Raw genomic sequence first — 18,786 nt, 5'->3', positions numbered from 1 at the left:
TTGAATAACCGTTCACATTCACCCAAACTGCTCATCTTGGCCAAGCAAACCTCTGGCTTCATCTCAGATACCTTCAGCTAAATGCCTTAAAGGCAGAACTGCTTCTTATCAGCAAGAGGAACATCTTCAAACACTACAAAATCTTCGCTGATTCCACCCTCGCTTGCCTCCACTGCTTTAATTTATTCACTGGGCAATGGGCCAGGTCCTGGCCCATGCTATGGCTGCTTCTTTCTGCTACTTCAGCAATGCCACAAAACTGGCTTATGCAGGCAGCTTAGGATTCCCCAGTGTGGAATGGCCGGTGTTGAGCAAAGTGGATTCTCTGTTACCCCCCTGCAAACCAGTTCTCCCAGATCTGTCTCTGCATAAAGGTTTTGCACTTGTTTCATTCATTTGTCATGGCTCTAAATTGAGACAGACAAGGTGGGGGAGGTAATATCTTTTATTGGACCAGCTTCTGTTGGTGAGAGAGACGAGCTTTCTAGTTCCACAGAGCTCTTCAAAGAGACCAGCAGAAGTTGATCCAGTAAAAGATATGACCTCACCCACATTGTTTCTCTCATATCCTGGGACCGACACAGCTACAACTACACTGCAAACATGCTTCTGAGGTGACATTTCTGCAACTATTCTCTCGATGGCCAGGATCATACACTCAGAAATAATTCTCTGCAAAGAGATACCGCTCTTAATTTTAAAAATAATAATTTAGTGGGTCAAATACATCAAGACCTTTATGCAGGTCTTCTAGATACCCACAGATTAGCAGAACAAATGATCCCCTAACAATCTGTCAAATTCAAAAGCATCAATAAAAAAGCCAACAAAACTTTTATAAAAGGGATTTCATTTGGAAGAAGAGAAACCTAAAAACAAAAATGGTTCATTTTGGGACAGAAAATAGGCTTTTTGAAAAGAAGATTGTTTAAAAATGCATTGGTTAGCCACAGTTTCCCTGATGATAATCTGTGGCTTCTGATCTGGCAATCAGGCCTGGGTTCCGTATTTCAATAGAAATATTAGTCCAGCCGTTATGTGCCGACAAGCTTTAACTTTAAGCAAGCAAACAAGCAAACTTTAAAGGGTGCTCAGCCAGGAATTTTTTATTCAAATGAGATACTCAGAAAGAATGAATGAAAAAGACAGAGCTTTCTGTTCTTTGACTTCATAAACTGACACAGGATTATTTGGAGAGGCACTGAATATTTCACTGGAAAGATATTAAAGCATGAGGACCAGGGCCGGCTTTAGGTTTTTTGCCACCTCAAGCAAAAAAAATTTTTGTCTGCCCCTGACCCCAGCCCTAGGCTCCCCCCCCACACCTCCCTGCTGCCCCAGCCCTGGGCTCTCCCCCCAATACCCGCACCCCTTGCCACCCCAGCTCTGGGTTCCCCCACTTCCTCCCCACCAGTGCCCTCCCCCCCACACTGCTGCCCCAGCCCTGGGTCACTGGTAATTCGCTCCCAGGGTGGGTCATCAGCATCCTGCACATGACACTAGCAGGGGCGGAGGCTGTATCCCCCCCTACTCCTTCCCAGCACCCGGGGGGGCCCTGACTCCGCCCACTCCCCCCTCACCTCTAGCCGGTCCGGCTCTGGCAGGGTAGGGGTAAGCAGTGGGGCTCCCGGGCCGCACCTCAGCCCAGGGTCCCTCCAGCCGGGGCTCCGGCCTCCAGGACTGGCTGGGAATTGGGAGGGCAGAGCTGGGGGGACTGCCCCAGCAGGGGGCTGAGAAGCCGGGGCAGGGCAGCCCCAGAGGAAGCATCCGGCGTGGAGCGGAGCCCCGGAGAGCAGGATGCGGGCCTCGCACGGCCGTGCCCCGGGCACCAGTCCCCTCTATGGCCCCGCTGCTGCTCCTGGCCGTCCTGTCACAGCCCCTGGGCGGCTCAGGCTGCTCCACCCAGCCCTGCAGGCGGCTCCGTGTGCCCCACAGGGGTGGCTCCCAGCCCGAGCGTCCCGCGCTCCACATGCCGGAGCCCGCCGGATGGCTCGGCCGCGGCCGGCGGCGCAAACCACAGCAGCCCCAAGGCGCCCCCCACGTATGACTCACTGCTGCTGCTGGACCCCAGTCCCGGGGCCAGCTTTTGCCACCCACTGTGGCTCTTCCACCTGGACTTTGGCGTCAGTTTGGGGGCCGGGACAGCATCTGCTTGGGTAAGCGCCCACAGGGCCAGCCCCCAAGCCAATAAATAAATAAATAAAAGGGTGGCCCGAATGCCGCCCTGCAAATGTGCTGCCCCAAAGTACCCGCTTGCTTTGCTGGTGCCTCGAGCCAGCCTCGATGAGGACAAACATTAATGCTGTTTTGTTCACTGCTGTGATGCATAGAAATGGTAATGGAAAAAACATCACATTCCCCTTACATCAGCTTCCCGGGCCTTCCACAACAGCCGGGTGACAATCAACATCTCCATCTCGCTAGTAAGCATGGCCCAACCCTGCAAGCATTTATGCACATGCTGAGCTTTAACCTTGACTTCAGTGGGGCTATGTGGATCAGCGTTCTCGTCACACTCCCCGTCAGTACCTGGCCTGGCCCAGGGAAGCAAATGATCCAATCAGCGGACTAAATCCGGAGATGAATCCTGATCACGTGCCACCTGAGGTACGTTGCACATATGCTAAGACGACGACTAGTGTTGTAATTTAAGCATGTGCTCTTCTGGGCCAATATTTTCAAAACCTTGCAGGATCGAATCCATAGTGCAACCAGCAGGTGCTAAAATAAATGTCTGTACACTACTTAACTCGAGGGTGTCCCTGGATTACAAGGGTTGGGCTACTGCAATCCCATAGTTGAAAATGAAGGAGTTTATAGGTCCAGGATCTGACTCAATAGTTAACAGGCAGTACCTTTAAATTATCATATTGAAACGTATCCTCCCTCCTTCTTGGGAAGGAGCACTCACAAGGATGATTTGCAATATGTTTCATTACATAACACATTATACTCCTCTCCTGCTTTTCCTTTGTGCCTTCTGATAAACAGTGGGTTTTTTCCTATTTCAAAGTTTTATTTTAAACACGGACTAGGGCAGGGTAAAAGACTCTTCCTCTATCAGTGCAGCTAATACTGGGTGCTGGAGAGAGCTTTTCAGATAAACAGGATTTAAATTAAAAAAGCCTTAGCCCACGGAGCAGCAGCTTCCTCAGAAGAGCAGCAGATGGGGTGAGGGTGGGCTCCTGAGAGGAGCAGAGGTGGGTGTCATAACAGGGAGGTAGGAAGGAGAGGCAGCCATATTTGCTGTGCACACAGGAATGTGGAGTTTTGGTTCACTAGCCAATCATTTGGCATGAAACAGCTATGCAGTTATTATGCACATTTCTGCACTCTGATTGGCTAATGACCCTTAGCCAGCCAGAGCACAGAGATTTGCATATTATATGTTTATTGAGATATAACCACAGTCGTTATTCAGGTCAGTTCCCCATCAGCCACAGTGCTGGGATTTGCATACGTGAGAGATAATCATACTGTTGTGGGTTATTAACCCCTAGCATCCCTGTATGCCGATTGGCTGAGTTAATCCCATTTTAGTACCATATACATTATTGCATTGCATTTTTGCTATGAGAAAAGTTTTATTAAATCAGCAGCTGAGAAAGCCTGATCATTTCAATGCGACTTTGCCACTTACAAGAAAAAACACATTAAACACATTTTGTTATGTGGACAATTATGAAGTAACAGTGTTCAGCACAAAGTTAGTAATTCAGAAATATGTTATGTAGGTGACAATGGGTGTAGCAACTTTGAAAGGGCTTCATCTGTATATTGATCAAATGCACTCTAAACCATGAACACCAGTAGTAAATATCTGCCTATCAGGGCTTATTATTCAAACAGCGGATTTCAAAGTGACACTGATGAATAGCAAAATGCATTACAAAATGTAGTTGGAATCTGAAAAAATAATGTAAAAACAGGATTAAAAATGGCAACCTTGGCAGGTTCTTAGCTGCAGAGAAATAGTGCTTCCAGGCACCAGGATAATTGGGTAAATTAAAACCAGAATGATAATCAGCTGCTTAGACTAGCAGAAATAATTCTGAGTAGGTGGTTTGTAAATACCAGGGAGGAGGTCCTGCTAGGGATGTCAAAACGATAAGAATCTGTACTGAAGTTTACCTAGTGCTAGTTATAACTATACAGTACTATTGCACCTTGTGTGGCATGGCATTGTATGCAAATTCTTCTTCAGAAATGAGTTTGTAAATCTCTTGAAATGCACAGATGTGAACCTCTGGGGGTAATTCAGGTGCGAAGTAGATGCAGCTGTAGCTCACGAAAGCTCATGCTCAGATAAATTGGTTAGTCTCTAAGGTGCCACAAGTCCTCCTTTTCTTTTGGCGAATACAGACTAACACGGCTGCTACTCTGAAACCTGTTAATGTAGTTTCTGTATTTCATTTCCTAGTTTGAAAATTAGACTCCAGCAAATTCATTTTTTATAATACGTAACATGGCGAACAGAAATCAAAGAGTAACTTCCTAACTGCATGTTGATAGGATCCCCAATTCACTGCATAGCTCTAAACAGCTACAGAGTCTGCCAAGGAGTCAAAGAGGGGAAGTAGTCTTCAGTTACTCCATGGGAGGAAGGAGTTTGGCCAGTGAACTGGGGACAGAAGATAGAGAAGGGAGAAGGAAAGAGACTAGGGTCTGGGAGCAAGCAGACTGTAGTTGTTGGACATCAGGTCCCTGAGCTGGAACCCAGATTAGTGGGTTGGCCTGGGTTTCCCTACCAGCTGCTGGGAAAGTGGCACAGCACTGGAAGACTGTCTGGATTGGCATGCGGACAGCTGAGCCGGCAGGACTTTGAAACCCTGGAACGGGAGGACTACACAGTGACATGGCTAGAGGAACGAGTCATAAAGAGGAAGCACTGCAAGTCCTGGAGAGCAAGGAGGAACGTGGCGGGACCAACCATCAGAAGGGGAGTGTCAGACCTGAATGGAGCTAATCCCCGGACGACAAGCCCCAGGTTTGCAGTAGTTCTGCCTGGGTTCCATACTTATTCCTAAACTTCCTACTCACTGGAGGGGAGTGGTTCAGAGGCAGAAAAGGGAGTTGGATGCACAACTTCCAGTGCATTTGGGTACCCAACTCTCTTTTGTTTCCCTGAAAATCTTCTGAACCTGCTCTAGTGTGAGCATGTTGGGTAAAATTTTCAAAAGCATCTAAGTGGCTTAAGAGCCAAAATCTCATCCAAAGGGCCTAAGGGCCAGACTTTAAAAAGGCCACTAAAGATGTAATGAGGCACCTCATAGGTGGTTTTGAACATCCCTCTAGGCATCTATCTGCATATTTAGGCACCAATGGCACAGATTTTTAAGGGTATTTAGCCCTAGCTGCACTAAACATTGCAACCCCAGCTGATTTAGGAGACAAAATTCATTATCAAAAGTGATTTAGGCACTTATTCTAAATCCCATAAACTGGCAATGGGATTTTGGCTCCTATGTGCCTAAATCCCTGAAGAAATGAGATTTAGGCTTCTAAATCAGCTAGGTGTTATCATGCTGAGCACAGCGCCCTTAGTGCCTAAATCACTTCTGAAAATCAGACAGGCCCCTAAATCACTTGGGAACTTTTGGAAATGTTATCCTCTTATCAACTTCAAACCACTTTAATACATTTACAAAACTTGTTACGCTCCTTACTTTGAAATCTCATCTTTTCTGATGAGAAGCTGGCCAGCAGAAGCCCGCAAAGCCAGATCCTGCTTGCCTTTCTTGGGCAATGAGTCTCAATTTTTGTTTGTTTAAAGCTGTTCACATTTACCCCTTAAAAACTCAACAGCCTAGGCCTGGTTGCTGTAACTTCCGAGAACAAGAGTGAAAAATCCTGCAATAGGAAGGAAAGCATCTGCTAAACCCTCTGCATGCTTGTATCGCTTCGAGTTAAGTTGCAAGGCAGATTTTTAAAATGACAGCTCTCCCTTATTCAAATGTTCCAGTGCTACAGTTGACAGCCATGACAGTTATAAGCACAGCCAGGATCTGTGCGGCTTCTCTCATTTCTGACTTTCACCCACACCTCCTTCAGTTGTCGGCTAATGATCAGAAATCAGAAGGCAGCTTGATAAAAACTGCTGTGTGAATATAGACTTATTCAGTCATGGACACACAAGGGAACAAACAGTGGGAAATTCACCCTGCTTGCACAAAGCCCACATTCTTTGGGGTGCAGGTTAGGGATCTGAAATAAGATCTGAGTGGGTGGACGCCTACTGAGTCCCATAGAAGTTAGTGGTCAGAGTTCTGCCTGTGTAGATCAAATTGCAGAATCAGGTTTGCAAGAGAATGGAAGAAAGAGCCATGAAAATAAATGAGAGCTCAGGAAGCAGATCGCTTGCCATTGCTTCAAGAGTTGCATTAGCCATCTTGACAGCCTGTACAAAGGCACTTTATCTCATCGCTTGACATGAGCATTAAAGAGAAAGGAGAAAGGAAACGCTTGTGAATAACAGGCATAATAGGAAAGACTAGTTAAGTGAAACATAACTGACTTCCAGTGGAAGCACAGGGACAGATTTTCAAAGTTAGTAGCTGAGACTGTGTGCATATATTTCTGAGTACCTAATTTATGTATGCAAATACTTGATCTTTGCACACAAGTGTCTCGTTTGCAAAAACACTTTGAGTATCTTCAGTATCTGTCCTAAGATTCTCCTTCGATAAATGACATCTCCCTTCTGATGTGGAACTACATACTTGTAAGTCCTATAATTTAAGTAATTCTGTTAGATTTCCTTGCTACAGTGGCATCCTATTGACAAGTTGTCCTTCATATTTGTTAGAAAGGTACAATTACTCAGTAGTTATTTGCAAATTAATTGCCATTTCCTAATGAACAATAATACAGTATACCTGGTTGTTTTCTTCCCAAAGCAATACTCTACATTCCACTTATAGTGCCAATCGATACTTAATTACCATTTAGTGTTAACTTTTAAAATAAAATAATGTTTTATAATAATCTAAATTAAAAGCTCTTTACTACGGTTACTTCTATAATAAATGCTGGTGAAATGACCTATTTGAAAGCGAATCACATTATAAACTCACATAACTCAATTTTCAGAGCTCATCTCATGCATACTAAAAAGATGTTAAAGGCTGTGCAGAACAGTAAAAGAAAAAAACCCATTTGTATAAAGGAAATACGATTCTTTGGAGTAATATAAATATACCATAAATTAACAGCAATTCAAGAAATCACCAACAGCGTGCATAGTTTGGATGATGTTATATCTCAGTTAGCGCTGTAAAGGTGAACCCATTATTTCTGGTCTATGCATAATGAAATCCTAAGCAAAACAGCATGTAATTTCTAGAAGCAATATAACAATTTCCGATAAGGTCATGGTGTACTTAATTTGAGACTGGGCTACACATTCTTCATTGTTCTTGTCATCTCAAGATTTCTTAAAGAGTATAGTTGTCTAGAAATGCAGTACAGGTTCCTAGAGTGGCCCTCAGTCATATTTTAAAAGTGATGTTGGGGGCGTCATGTTCACTCAACGTTGTACAGAATTAGAATCCTTAGCAGCATGTGCATTTTTTCAATTTTAAACGTTTTTTTGCCCCACTCTGTCTTTCTTGTGTTTAGAGTTTGCAGTGTTATTGTAGCTATGTTGGTTCCAGGATATAAGAGAAAGAAGGTGAGTGAGATATTTTATTGGACCAATTTCTGTTGGTGGCAAAGGCAGTGTAGCTCAAAAGCTTGTCTCTGTCTCTTCCGTCCATGCAAGTTGGTCCAATAAAAATATTATCTCACCCACCTTCTTCCTCTTATATTTAGGGTAAGATTTTTAAAAGTATCTAAGTGATTAGGGAGCCTAAATCCCATTTTCAAAAGGGATTTAGAGCCAGATTTTAGATGCCGAAAGATGCAGATAGATGCCTAGTGGGATTTTCAGAAGTACCCAAACACCTAACTTCCATTAGAATAACCTGTTCAAGTGCTTTTGAAAATTGCATTTAGGCACCTAAATACCTTTGAAAATCTGGCCCTTAGGAGCTTAAGTCCCATTGATTTTTCAGTGAGTCTTAAGCTCTTAAGTTGCTTTTTAAAATGGGACAGGCTTCTATGTCACTTAAGTGCTTCTGAAAATGCTACCCTTATTGTCCAAAACTTTCTGAAAGAGGTACCCGATCCAAAGCCTGTAATCAATGAGAGTCTTCCCACTGTTGACAGGAGGATTCAGATCAGGTCCCAGGTGAGCTGCATCCCTGAATATGAACGGTCAAGAACCAAAATGGATTACCTGAAAGGATAGGCAAAGGCTATGTCAATGCTGAGGTCGCTCTCTGACTTGTTTGCACAGTCCACGCTGAGCCGCAGGCCTCCAGAATAACCACCGCATGTTGCAAATGCAAAGATTGCAAAAAGCTGTCAAAAACAAATGACATTTTCATTTTACTTCAGCGACAAGAACAACTGTATCTATACAGCGGTTTTCTTGACTGAGTCAGAGGTCGCTGCCCAAGAAACTCGCTCAGATTATCAATAAGGCAGAGTGGTCAAGAACATCTGGGTTTTAATACAAACAGACTGGTTATTCTGAATAGTAATAGGAAGTGAATTCCATAATTAAGAGGAATAATTATAAGCTTCTCTTGCTCTCAGTGCCAAAAATTACAACCAGGCAATTTAGACCTTAGTTTAGACTAAGAACATATGGAGAAAGAATGAAGATTGACCAAGTACAACAGACCATTTTAAACTTTAAATATAAATAAAATCACTGCAAAATGTTCTCAGGAGCCAGTATAGGGATTTCGAAGGAGTGACACAAAGGCAGACACATGGTTCATGTAGATATATTGACACAACATGCAAAATATGTTATCACATTATCCTTCATTAGTTTTTCATGAAGCTACATATGACTTTGAATAAAAGACTAACATGATTTATTAGTTTTTGGAATCATTATTGTAATCTTAGATAAATGAGCAGATGCAATAAATCAATACTAAAGTAAAAGGGAAACAAAGCAAGTTACAGAATAAATTCAACAGTCCAACGAGGCCTGGGCAAAAAGTAAGGTGGTTCAAATCCAGGTTCAATTTCATCTTAATTCCCGAAGACGCGTGCCTACTTGTATGGCGGAAGTCGCAGTGCTATTGGTTTTCTTTTTTGCTCCATCTCGGTTTTAAATCTAGGAGGACAAGGCTGCCATGGGTTTTGCAATTGTCCATTTAGGATGCTTTGCGAACACACCACTTGACATGGACATGGGTCAGGCACTTGATTCTATTTTTGTCCCTTCTATAAAAATAAATAAATAAATAAATAAATAAAAATCACATTCTGAGCCAAATTTTGCTCTGACTCACACCAGTATAAATCTGGAGTAATTCCACTCATTTTAATGGAGTTACTCCAGATCTACACTAGTGTAAATGAGAGTGGAATTTGGCTGCCTAGATTATGTCACGTTCATATTAACAATGAAATAAACGATGGGTCAGTGACGAAGGAGGAATACAAGCATAGCACACACGTCACGTAAAGCAGAGCCTGTCCTGAAGCACTGAAATGACAGATGTGGGCCACAACAGGAAAAGTAAATTTGAGGCAGAATGAAAGAACGATGGCTGCATTAAAGACAGAGAGGCAGGATACAGAAAACTAGAGCATACTGTAACCCATCCAAGGCAAAAGACCCTAATAAGTGCTGTCAATACCAGCTGTATACCTTCACCCCACCAACCACTCCAATTCATGGCACAATCACAGCCAAACTGGGAGTTGCATTATCCTCCTCTGTCTTCAGGTTTCCTTAATATACGTGTATATTTTTGCCACCTGTTGCCAGATTACCGTTCCTGAGCATTTGGAATGGAAAAAGCTTTTTGCTGGCACAAGATGATTTGCTGGGGGTGACTCAGAACAAAGCCAAGCCACAGTGTTTGTACAGACAATTGAGATTGTATGGGAAGGAAGCACTCAACACAAGAGGAACAAAGCTGAAGTACGAGGTCAGTGATAATTGGAGAGACTGGCTGCTAGACAGGTGAACATTCTGGCCTTTTCCCACATAAGTAATATTTTGTGCTCAATGGCATGGAAGATATGTAGAGCCCAATCCTAGGACTTTGCAACGTGGCAGTAAGAGCAAGGTAACTCCTTGAAGTCAGATGTGTCAGACCTACACTGGACAGACAGATGGACTGACTAACATAACTGTAGGAAATTTAGGGGTGGAATGGCAGATGGGGATCCTGACCCATTCCCCCAGCAGCCCTCTATGGATCTTGCTTCCCCCTCTCTTTTCTCCCCTGAAGCCATGCTACGCCATTCTAGGGCAGCTGTGTCACTCCTGCAGGAGGAAAGAGGAGGGTGGGCACTGGGACCCCAATCTAATAAAAACCAAATGAGCAATGGCACCTAGGTGTGGCTGGGGGAGGGCCTGCAGAGGGCCTGCAAACTTCTGCTCGTTCCCCGCCCTCATCACCATGGAGACGGGGTAGACTCCAGTTCCATTTTGGAGATCCCTGTTAGGAACGACGCAGTCACTTCAGTCCCTCCAAATGATTGACAGGACCTGACCCCTCACGTTCCCCCGAAGTTATGTGTGTGACATGTGGGCCCTGCATCCGTGGAGTCAGCCCAGCCCATATAGAACCAAGGCCTACAGGAGGGAGAGGGACAAGACTGCCTAGCCACAGGCCCCAAGTAGAAGCGGGGGAGGAATGGGTACACTATCAGGGCCCAGTCCAAAGGGGGCAGCTAGGCAGAGGGCCACAAGCCCATCACCATGAGAAAAAAAATCCAGGCCAAATTGTGGCCATTTGGTTTGATTCAATGTTATTTATATAATCTGAGTATGTTTTCATCAAGGACAGGTCCATCAATGGCTATTAGCCAAGATGGTCAGGGACACAACTCTATGCTCTGGGTGTCCCTAGCCTCTGACTGCCAGAAGCTGGGAATGGGCAACAGGGGAGGGATCACTCGATAATTGCCCTGATCTGGTCATTCCCTCTGGGGCACCTGGCACTGGCTGCTGCCGGAAGACAGGATACTGGGCTAGATGGACCACTGGTCTGATCCAGCCTGGCCGTTCTTATGTTCTATGTCTGTGGGATAGGGGCCAGTGTTATGAGTTTGCCCTGGGCCCGGCATAATGAGTCTGGCCTCCCAACAAACCTAGTGTGAAGGCTTACCGCTCTTAAAGTGAGAGCTCTCTGGGGCGGAGACTTTGTATTGTTCATTTGCACAGTACAATGGAGCCCTGATTGTAGTCTGTAGGAGCTATCCCAATAGAAATAATAAATAAGGCATGACTCCTCACATGGCAGCGTCTGTACAACACACTTCTACTTAAATCCTAGTGGGATTTCAGTCAGCGATGGGTGGGAGCTGAAAGGAAAATCTATAAGGGGCAATGATAATTAAAATCCAGAGAAAGAGTTTAAAGCCAAATCAAAACACAAAAATCCGCAGCTATAGCAGGTGGCATTCCAGTAAATTTGCAATGACCGTTGTTAAAATGGAGTCCCTATAGTGAAGGGGGTTGAGACATTCTCTTCATGCCAGTGTGATAGCCACCATCTTGGCCATCACAACAGAGAATGAACAAGGGGCCTCCAGAACTAAAACCACACGCTGCTGTAGCTTGAGCTAAGGAGCCAGGGCTCCCTAGCTGGGCCTGTATCAGGCTCCTATTTTTTGTGGACTATGCACAGCGGGGAACCCGTAACACTCACTCATAGGTATCCCAATGCTAGCATACACTATGTTCTTCTGTTTCCCCACAGCATTATTAAGTACTTGTTACATGCCAGCAGTGTCCTTGGCCCTGCCTGCACAAGACAAAAAGGACGGACAGGCCCTACTCAAAAAGCTTGAGATCAGTGGGAGTTAAGTGCCTAGGCACTTTTGAAAATCCCACTAAACATCTACCTACATCTTCAGGCACCGGAATTTAAAAATCTGGCCCTTGGCTCCTCTGTCTTAGCACCCCATCTGTAAAAGGGGGATAATGGCATTTCCCTGCCTTACAGGGTTGCGGTGAGGATAAATACATTAAAAAGATTATGGGATGTTCAGACACTAAGCTAATGGGACCATATAAGTACTGTAGATAAGAAGATAATTCTAAAACAATATTATTAATTCACTTACTTTTGGGCAAAGTCTTTAGAAATTTACCTCTGCTATGATGCCCACAGAACCCTGCCATCTGACCGCAGATAGGCTAGTGATGAACAACTACTGTTTACCGTACCACATTAGCATATTCCACCATTACCTTGCCATCCCCTCCTGCAGTTCTCTTACCCAATCTCTGATGCAATATTATAAATGTTTTGGGGCAGAAACAGTCTTTTTTGTTAAAGGCCTGTAAAGCATCTCGTATAATGGAGCCCTGATACAGGCCTCCAGCTGCCACTGTGTTCTGAATAATGAACAACAGTAATAGAAAGGCGTAATACAACATTTATTCAATCGCTTTTTAAATGTCAGGTTGGCTAACAACCTAAGTGGGTAAAAGCTGAGATTTGCTGTGTATTAGCCTGTTAAATATTTATCCCAAAACTATAAATGTTGCTACTGTAACTCGAATAATAGGCCTTGATAGTAAATGAGGTCAAACATTTCCTTTGTAAAGAGGAGTTATTCTGCACTTGGAACTAATTGAATTCCATACAGAATAGCAATGGAAATTGGGATTAATCATTCTGTTTTAATTTGTAAGGCAAAGTCAGAAAACAATACATTTAAGAAGAACGGGAAATACCGGAGCTGAGCAGCTTTCTGGCCTAATTAATGAAGTTGTAAATGCAACTATTTTGCAGATATGCAGGGGGCCACAAAGATTAATAGACCCTAATAAATAAAGAGGGAGCTAAAGGAGTGCAGGAAGAGATAGCCCTGCTCTGAATACACAGTAGCATCTCCTCCATTTCCCTGGCAACTGGGCTGCTCTGTATTTGGGGCACGGAGTTCAAAGAAATGAACACATTGAAGGTATATCTGTTTTGCTAAAGCTTTATCAGATAGTATACACCTATGCCATTTAAACTCAAGGAGCCCCTTTTAATCAAGGGGTGACTTGAGGACAATCTATAAGTATCTACAGGGGGAGCAAATATTTAATAATGGGCTCTTCAGTATAACAGACAAAAGGTCTAGCACAATTCAATGGCTGGAAGTTCAAGCTAGACATATTCAGACTGGAAATAAGGTGTACATTTTTAACAGGGAGAGTAATTAACCATGACCAAGATCACTGACCATTTTAAAATCATGATTGGATGTTTTTCTAAAAGATCTGCTCTAGGAATCATTTTGGGGAAGTTCTGTGGCTTGTGTTCTACAGGAGGTCAGACTAGATGGTCACATCCTGGTTCCTTCTGGCCTTGGGATCTATGAAACTATAAATCTCTTCATAGAGAATTTGCCACCCACAACTACAGTTATTACTACTCAGGAGGGAGCAGTAACCTTCCTTTTCCTCTACGCTGTCTCCTCTCCTCTCCTGTTTTGATGCCTTCTCTTCAGTGGCAGAGTTTGTGTAGGCTACCCCTGAATTTGTGCAGCCTCTTTAAATTCCTTATCCATCCAGGTCCAAGCCTAAGAACGCTGCAGGCTAGTTCCTATGCCTGCCTGTCACATCCAGCAGCCTTCTGGGCTTGCTCAGAAGCCTGGGGGAGGTTATGGACATGGGCTCCCGGCCACAGATGAAAAGACAGCTGAATAGGGCTCTGCATGTCTGACTTTACAGAAGGCTCAGCAAAAGCTGGGACTTGCCCTGACACTTCCTATTGCTTTGTCTCTTGATGTGCGGGGGGTCGTCTATATGCTAACACCTTGAACTCATAGAAGCTAACAAAAGCACAGCTGGTCTGGAGGCAGCAGCAGGAAATATACAAACAGCACCTTTTGGGAGACGCTCTACATGTCACATGGCAGACGGGAAGAACAGAGGCTCTCAACAATGGATATTTCCCCCTGGGTTTCGTGACAAACTTGTAAGCATTGTTTTCTTTTTGTTCAAACGCTTCTTTGTCCCTTTTTTGCTTTCACTGCTTTCTGCTGTCAGCTGAGTATATTATGTATTAAACCAAGATTTACCCATCAGGTTTTGCCTGTGCTGTAATTTTGCAAGCATACTGTACTTTTATTATAGGTAGATTTGTGTAAATTGCAGCTGTAAACCCAGCAATGGGAACTTGATGGACCAGATTCAATAAAAACGCCATCTGGAAAATAATTTTATTGAACCTGGCCCCTCTGACATAGAAAAGTTTATTGGCAAAAGTCATGTTTCATTATGCTCCTATTTACTTCCTACCCATAAATCCACACGTACCAATATTCCCATCTGTGCTATGCATGCATGCCATATTTCCTCTTGAAATTAAATACATCTTCTTCCGACCACATAGTTGCAATGAGCAACTATGGACTAGACTGTGTCCTTAGGCTCAGCCTTGAGCAAGAAGCGATGGGGAAGCAGCACGGCTCCAGGAGGAATAATGACTCAGAGGGTCACACACCATGCAATCATGAAGTACAAAGGGGGTGGCTTACTGCTCAGTTTGTGCCCACTCAGCCTAGCGGCTGATACACGGGAGAGATGAGGCTCCACCGATTTCTGGCAGCTCTCCACCGCCTCCCCAGTTGCTACGTGTGAAGGAGCAGCTACAAAGCTGCACCACACAGGACCCGGCCTGTGGCCACACAGGTGGGGAGGTCATTGCCGTACGTTTCCTAATTAGCCATACTAGGGAGAGTCACACTCTCTTATGTCAGGTTTCAGAGTAGCAGCCGTGTTAGTCTGTATTCGCAAGAAGAACAGGAGGACTTGTGGCACCTTAGAGACGAACCAATTTATTTGAGCATGAGCTTTCGTGAGCTACAGCTCACTTCATATAGCTCCCTGTGGCTGAAGAAGCCATAAGCAGCAGGAGGAGTCAGGTGAACAGCTGCCCTGCGTCAAAAATGTTCCCTTCTCGGGACAGCACAAGCGAGCAATAGCTGCCCTTGAGAGGGCCTGAGCATCAGACTGAGAGGGAGCCTGGCCTCGTTCAGCCATGCTGTCACTGCTGGGGAGGGGGCCAGAGCACCGTTGACTGAATGGGAGACTGTGTACATAGAGTGTGTCCTAGAGTTTGGGCCTTAAAGGGGCCACCAGATCACCAAGTTTGACCTCCACTATCTCACAGGCCACCAAACACCACCCAGCACCCATGCACCAAGCTCAGCAACCTGAATTAGACTAAAGCCCTCAGGAAACTCGGTTATTGCATGCCACAGAGAGCATGGCCTACATGGGTGGTATTTCCCACACTTCTCAGTGTCCGAGAGTATAATATGCCACGCCACACACCACTAGCCCACTTATTCCAAGGGGAAATTATTTGTATTACAGTCGCATTCATGAACCCTAAATGAGATCAGGGCCTTACTGTGCAAGGCACTGCACATACACACAGTGAAAGAGAGTCCCTGCCCCAAAACACTTACACTCTAAATAGATGGGGGGGAGAAAGGAAGGATTATTATTCCCATTTCACAGATGGAGAACTGAGGCACAGAAAGATTAAGTGATTTGCCCAAGGTCATGCAGGAAGTCTGTGGCAGAACTATGACTGAAACTGGAGCTGCTGAATCCCAATTCTTAACCACAAGACCATGCTTCTTGCCTCTTTCAAAAGGCAGCACATCTCGGATGCTCAGCGAGGTGGTGGTTAGAACATGTTCTTCTATGAGTCTCCCCTTCTCTTTGTTTTGTCACCCCCCCCCACTCCCTCCACAATCTGAGGCCTTCACCTGTGTAAACTCCACTGTAAAAATCTCCAGGTAGTGACTATTGTATGTTATCCCTGGAAAGTGTTATAACACTATGTAAAACGAATAATTATCTGGTGCCTAGTGAATAGACTGTAATGAACAATACACTTCCAGCACTCATTTTACTCCATCTTTTAAAGATCCATTTGTTACTAATTACTGTGGGGGAAAAGCCACACAACAAACCATTGACTTCTCACAGTCATATTAGGCCAAGCTTAGGAGATGCCAGGGTTCAATAGCTGATTTACTTGGATCAACTGGAAGCACTTAGAATTTTCTTCTATTCTGAGATCAGACCATATGTTCAACAGGAGGACAATCCAGCCTCTCATTTTGCTCCTGCAATCCACTGCACTCGGGTTTACATAATACTCAGAAATATTATTTGCCAGTGCAATGACAGACATCAGGTGGCGATCAGTCTGATGTGGGGACACAAACATTTGTAGTTACCAGTCAAACGTTCTGAAAGTTCAGAATTTCAAATATTTGATTCACAGCAAGAGAGGGCAGATATTGAAAATGTAGGTCTGAAGTCCTACCAGTATGTAAGAAAGTTAGCATTTTCCTATCACTTGCCCCCCGCCCCAACACCCAACCTTCACTCATCCTGCCATCCCGTGTTTAAAAAAAGAGGGGTAGGGGGGATATATTACCCTCTTTCCAAAAAAAAGTCTTCAAGGTCTGCTGAATTATGAGAGCTTTTTTTCAGTCAAACCATTAGAAGATGTACAAATTTCTGACGTTTCTCAAGTTAAAAGGCTTATGTAGAGCATGTGGCAGCTAAAACATCCTATTATGAAGCTAACTGCCATTTAAAAATTGATGAAACATTTATATAAACCACTGGATTTTTGCACACATAGGTTTCTTTTATGCAAGAGTCCATGTGATAGCTCTAACTTTGACGGTCTTATCAGTTCTTTGAGGTGCAACATCTAGTGATGGAGCCCTACCCACATGAAATGTGAAGAGGAAAGCAGGTCTCTGTATACACCCAAATCCTCCCAAGTGGAAAGGTAAGGTTCCAGCTTTATCTGCTAATCTTGGCTTCCTGCTCTCCCAGAAAAGCTAAAACTCTCATATTTGACCTTAAAGTTGTTCAGCTTCATCTAGACTAGAGGAATCACTCCCTGGCGTCTTCATTCAGTGCCTTCTTCATTAGACAGCATGTTCCTAGGCCACCTTTCTTTCCCAACTGTTCAGTTGATCATAACTTGCCTCTCAGGCTGTGGTTTCCGACTCTGAGGAGCTCTGCTAACATCAGGGGTTCATGGACCACTGTCTGAGAACCCTAATCTGAACTGGATGAGGTCCACACCAAGCTATGCCAACAGGTACTTACTTCTTCAGTGTTTGAAATTAAATGAAAACCAGAGATTACAAGCAATGCAATAACAATCATGAGAACCATCAAGAGCTGTTTCCCTCGCCCCCCCACACACACACTCTGATCACACTGGTGCAGCTTTGGTACCACTTTCACCATAACAAGACCGGCCTTTAAAACTTGCACTTTGTGCTAAAGGAGCTAAAATTGAATGGAACCCCTTCCACCAGATGACTCCCTTTCCCTTAAAACTGGAAAGCAAAAGGGGCCACGACCATTTTTAATAGCAACATATTAAATATTTGCACCTTTTCATTAACGTTATCTATTTAAAGTGTTTTACAACAAACACACTTTCTGGCATGATGATCAAAAAATATTCCCTTTTCCCAGTTCTCTATAATAAAGAGATTACAAAATGTTTGGCAAATTTTGTACTGCCTAACAACTTCCAATAGGGCTACAAGAGAATAAGTCAGAAGAGTATATCGCTCAAAAAGTTTCCCTTTGTGCATTGGAAACACTTAGCTCTACCGTGTGGCTTTCAGAGGACACTGTATAACTCACAGTGTATCTTGATTAAGTTAGGATTTGTTTAAAGTAAATATAAAGACAATTCAACTGAAGATAGTAATGGGAAGATTCAAAAGCACGGCGCAAATATATGGTGAAACATTTAAACATCCCAAAATGTCACTGATGAAAGATTAAAGAGTGCCTTCTGATCTAAATCTCTGCCTGTTCCCTTTTTAAACGCTGGCACTTTTCCCGTGCCAATCCGAGATGTGCACTTCCTGGAATCACTTATCCCACAAGCAGGGCAGATGATCAGATTATTGACTTTGGGATTCCTAATTATATAAACTTGACTGGTTGATAAATTAGAGCTAGCTAACATGATCACATTTGTACAGTGCTGGGAGGGGGATGATTGATAAGAATTATCTTCCTCCCACTGTTATCCACATAGATTGCTGAGATTATTTCCCACTAGGATAAAAATTAAGAGTTACAGGAACCGTCGACTAAATGCCTGGATTTAGCATCCCATCTTTAAACAAACAGCAACATTATGGACAAAAATTGTTTTGGTGAAAGCATTGGTCTGAGTACCTCTCATTAATGGGAATTTGCAATATCAGGGGCTTCATAAATCTAAAGCAATTGTTTTATTTCATTATTTCATAATGATCAATTTCAGAGTTTCGAGGACACTCCTCTGAAAATGCTGGTGTTGCCCATTGTTAGAGAGAGGATACCGGACTAGATTGTCCCGTTAGCTGATCACATCTGGCAATTCTTATATTTCTATGATCATTCTATTGCATGAACTGCATTAAAACAACTATAGTAAGCCACTCTAGAACATAGGTTAGGTTTAAAGTAAAAGGCCAAGACTTTCCAAAAGTGAGATACCCAACCTCTGAAAAAAATCAAGCATCCAGAAATGGAGGCACCAGAAATCAGTCATTTTCCGATAATTTTGGGCAAATGCTTTAGAACAGAAGCGCTTTCTAGAGAGTAGAACATTCTCCTGTAGACCCAGGAATCTCAGTAACTACACACACTAACCCAGGGTTAGATAAGCAAGGTAATGTTTCATCAGGGTGCATTTAAACAGATTCTGATTCTCA

At 43.8% G+C, this 18,786-nt stretch overlaps 1 protein-coding gene across 1 annotated transcript in view; it reads right to left on the bottom strand.

Moving 5' to 3' along the window:
* Positions 1 to 18,786, bottom strand: part of SYNPR (synaptoporin) — a 175,586-nt gene that overhangs the window by 40,947 nt on the left and 115,853 nt on the right. The window contains exon 3 of the mRNA XM_073350984.2: positions 8,276 to 8,400. Coding sequence (XP_073207085.1) covers positions 8,276 to 8,400 — 125 coding nt within the window. The remainder of the gene's footprint in view (positions 1 to 8,275; positions 8,401 to 18,786) is intronic.

This window comes from Lepidochelys kempii, chromosome 7 (genome assembly GCF_965140285.1).
Source record: "Lepidochelys kempii isolate rLepKem1 chromosome 7, rLepKem1.hap1, whole genome shotgun sequence".
Taxonomy (NCBI): domain Eukaryota; kingdom Metazoa; phylum Chordata; order Testudines; family Cheloniidae; genus Lepidochelys; species Lepidochelys kempii.
Note: the sequence above shows the minus strand (reverse complement) of the source record. Positions and strands in the feature narration are given on the sequence as shown.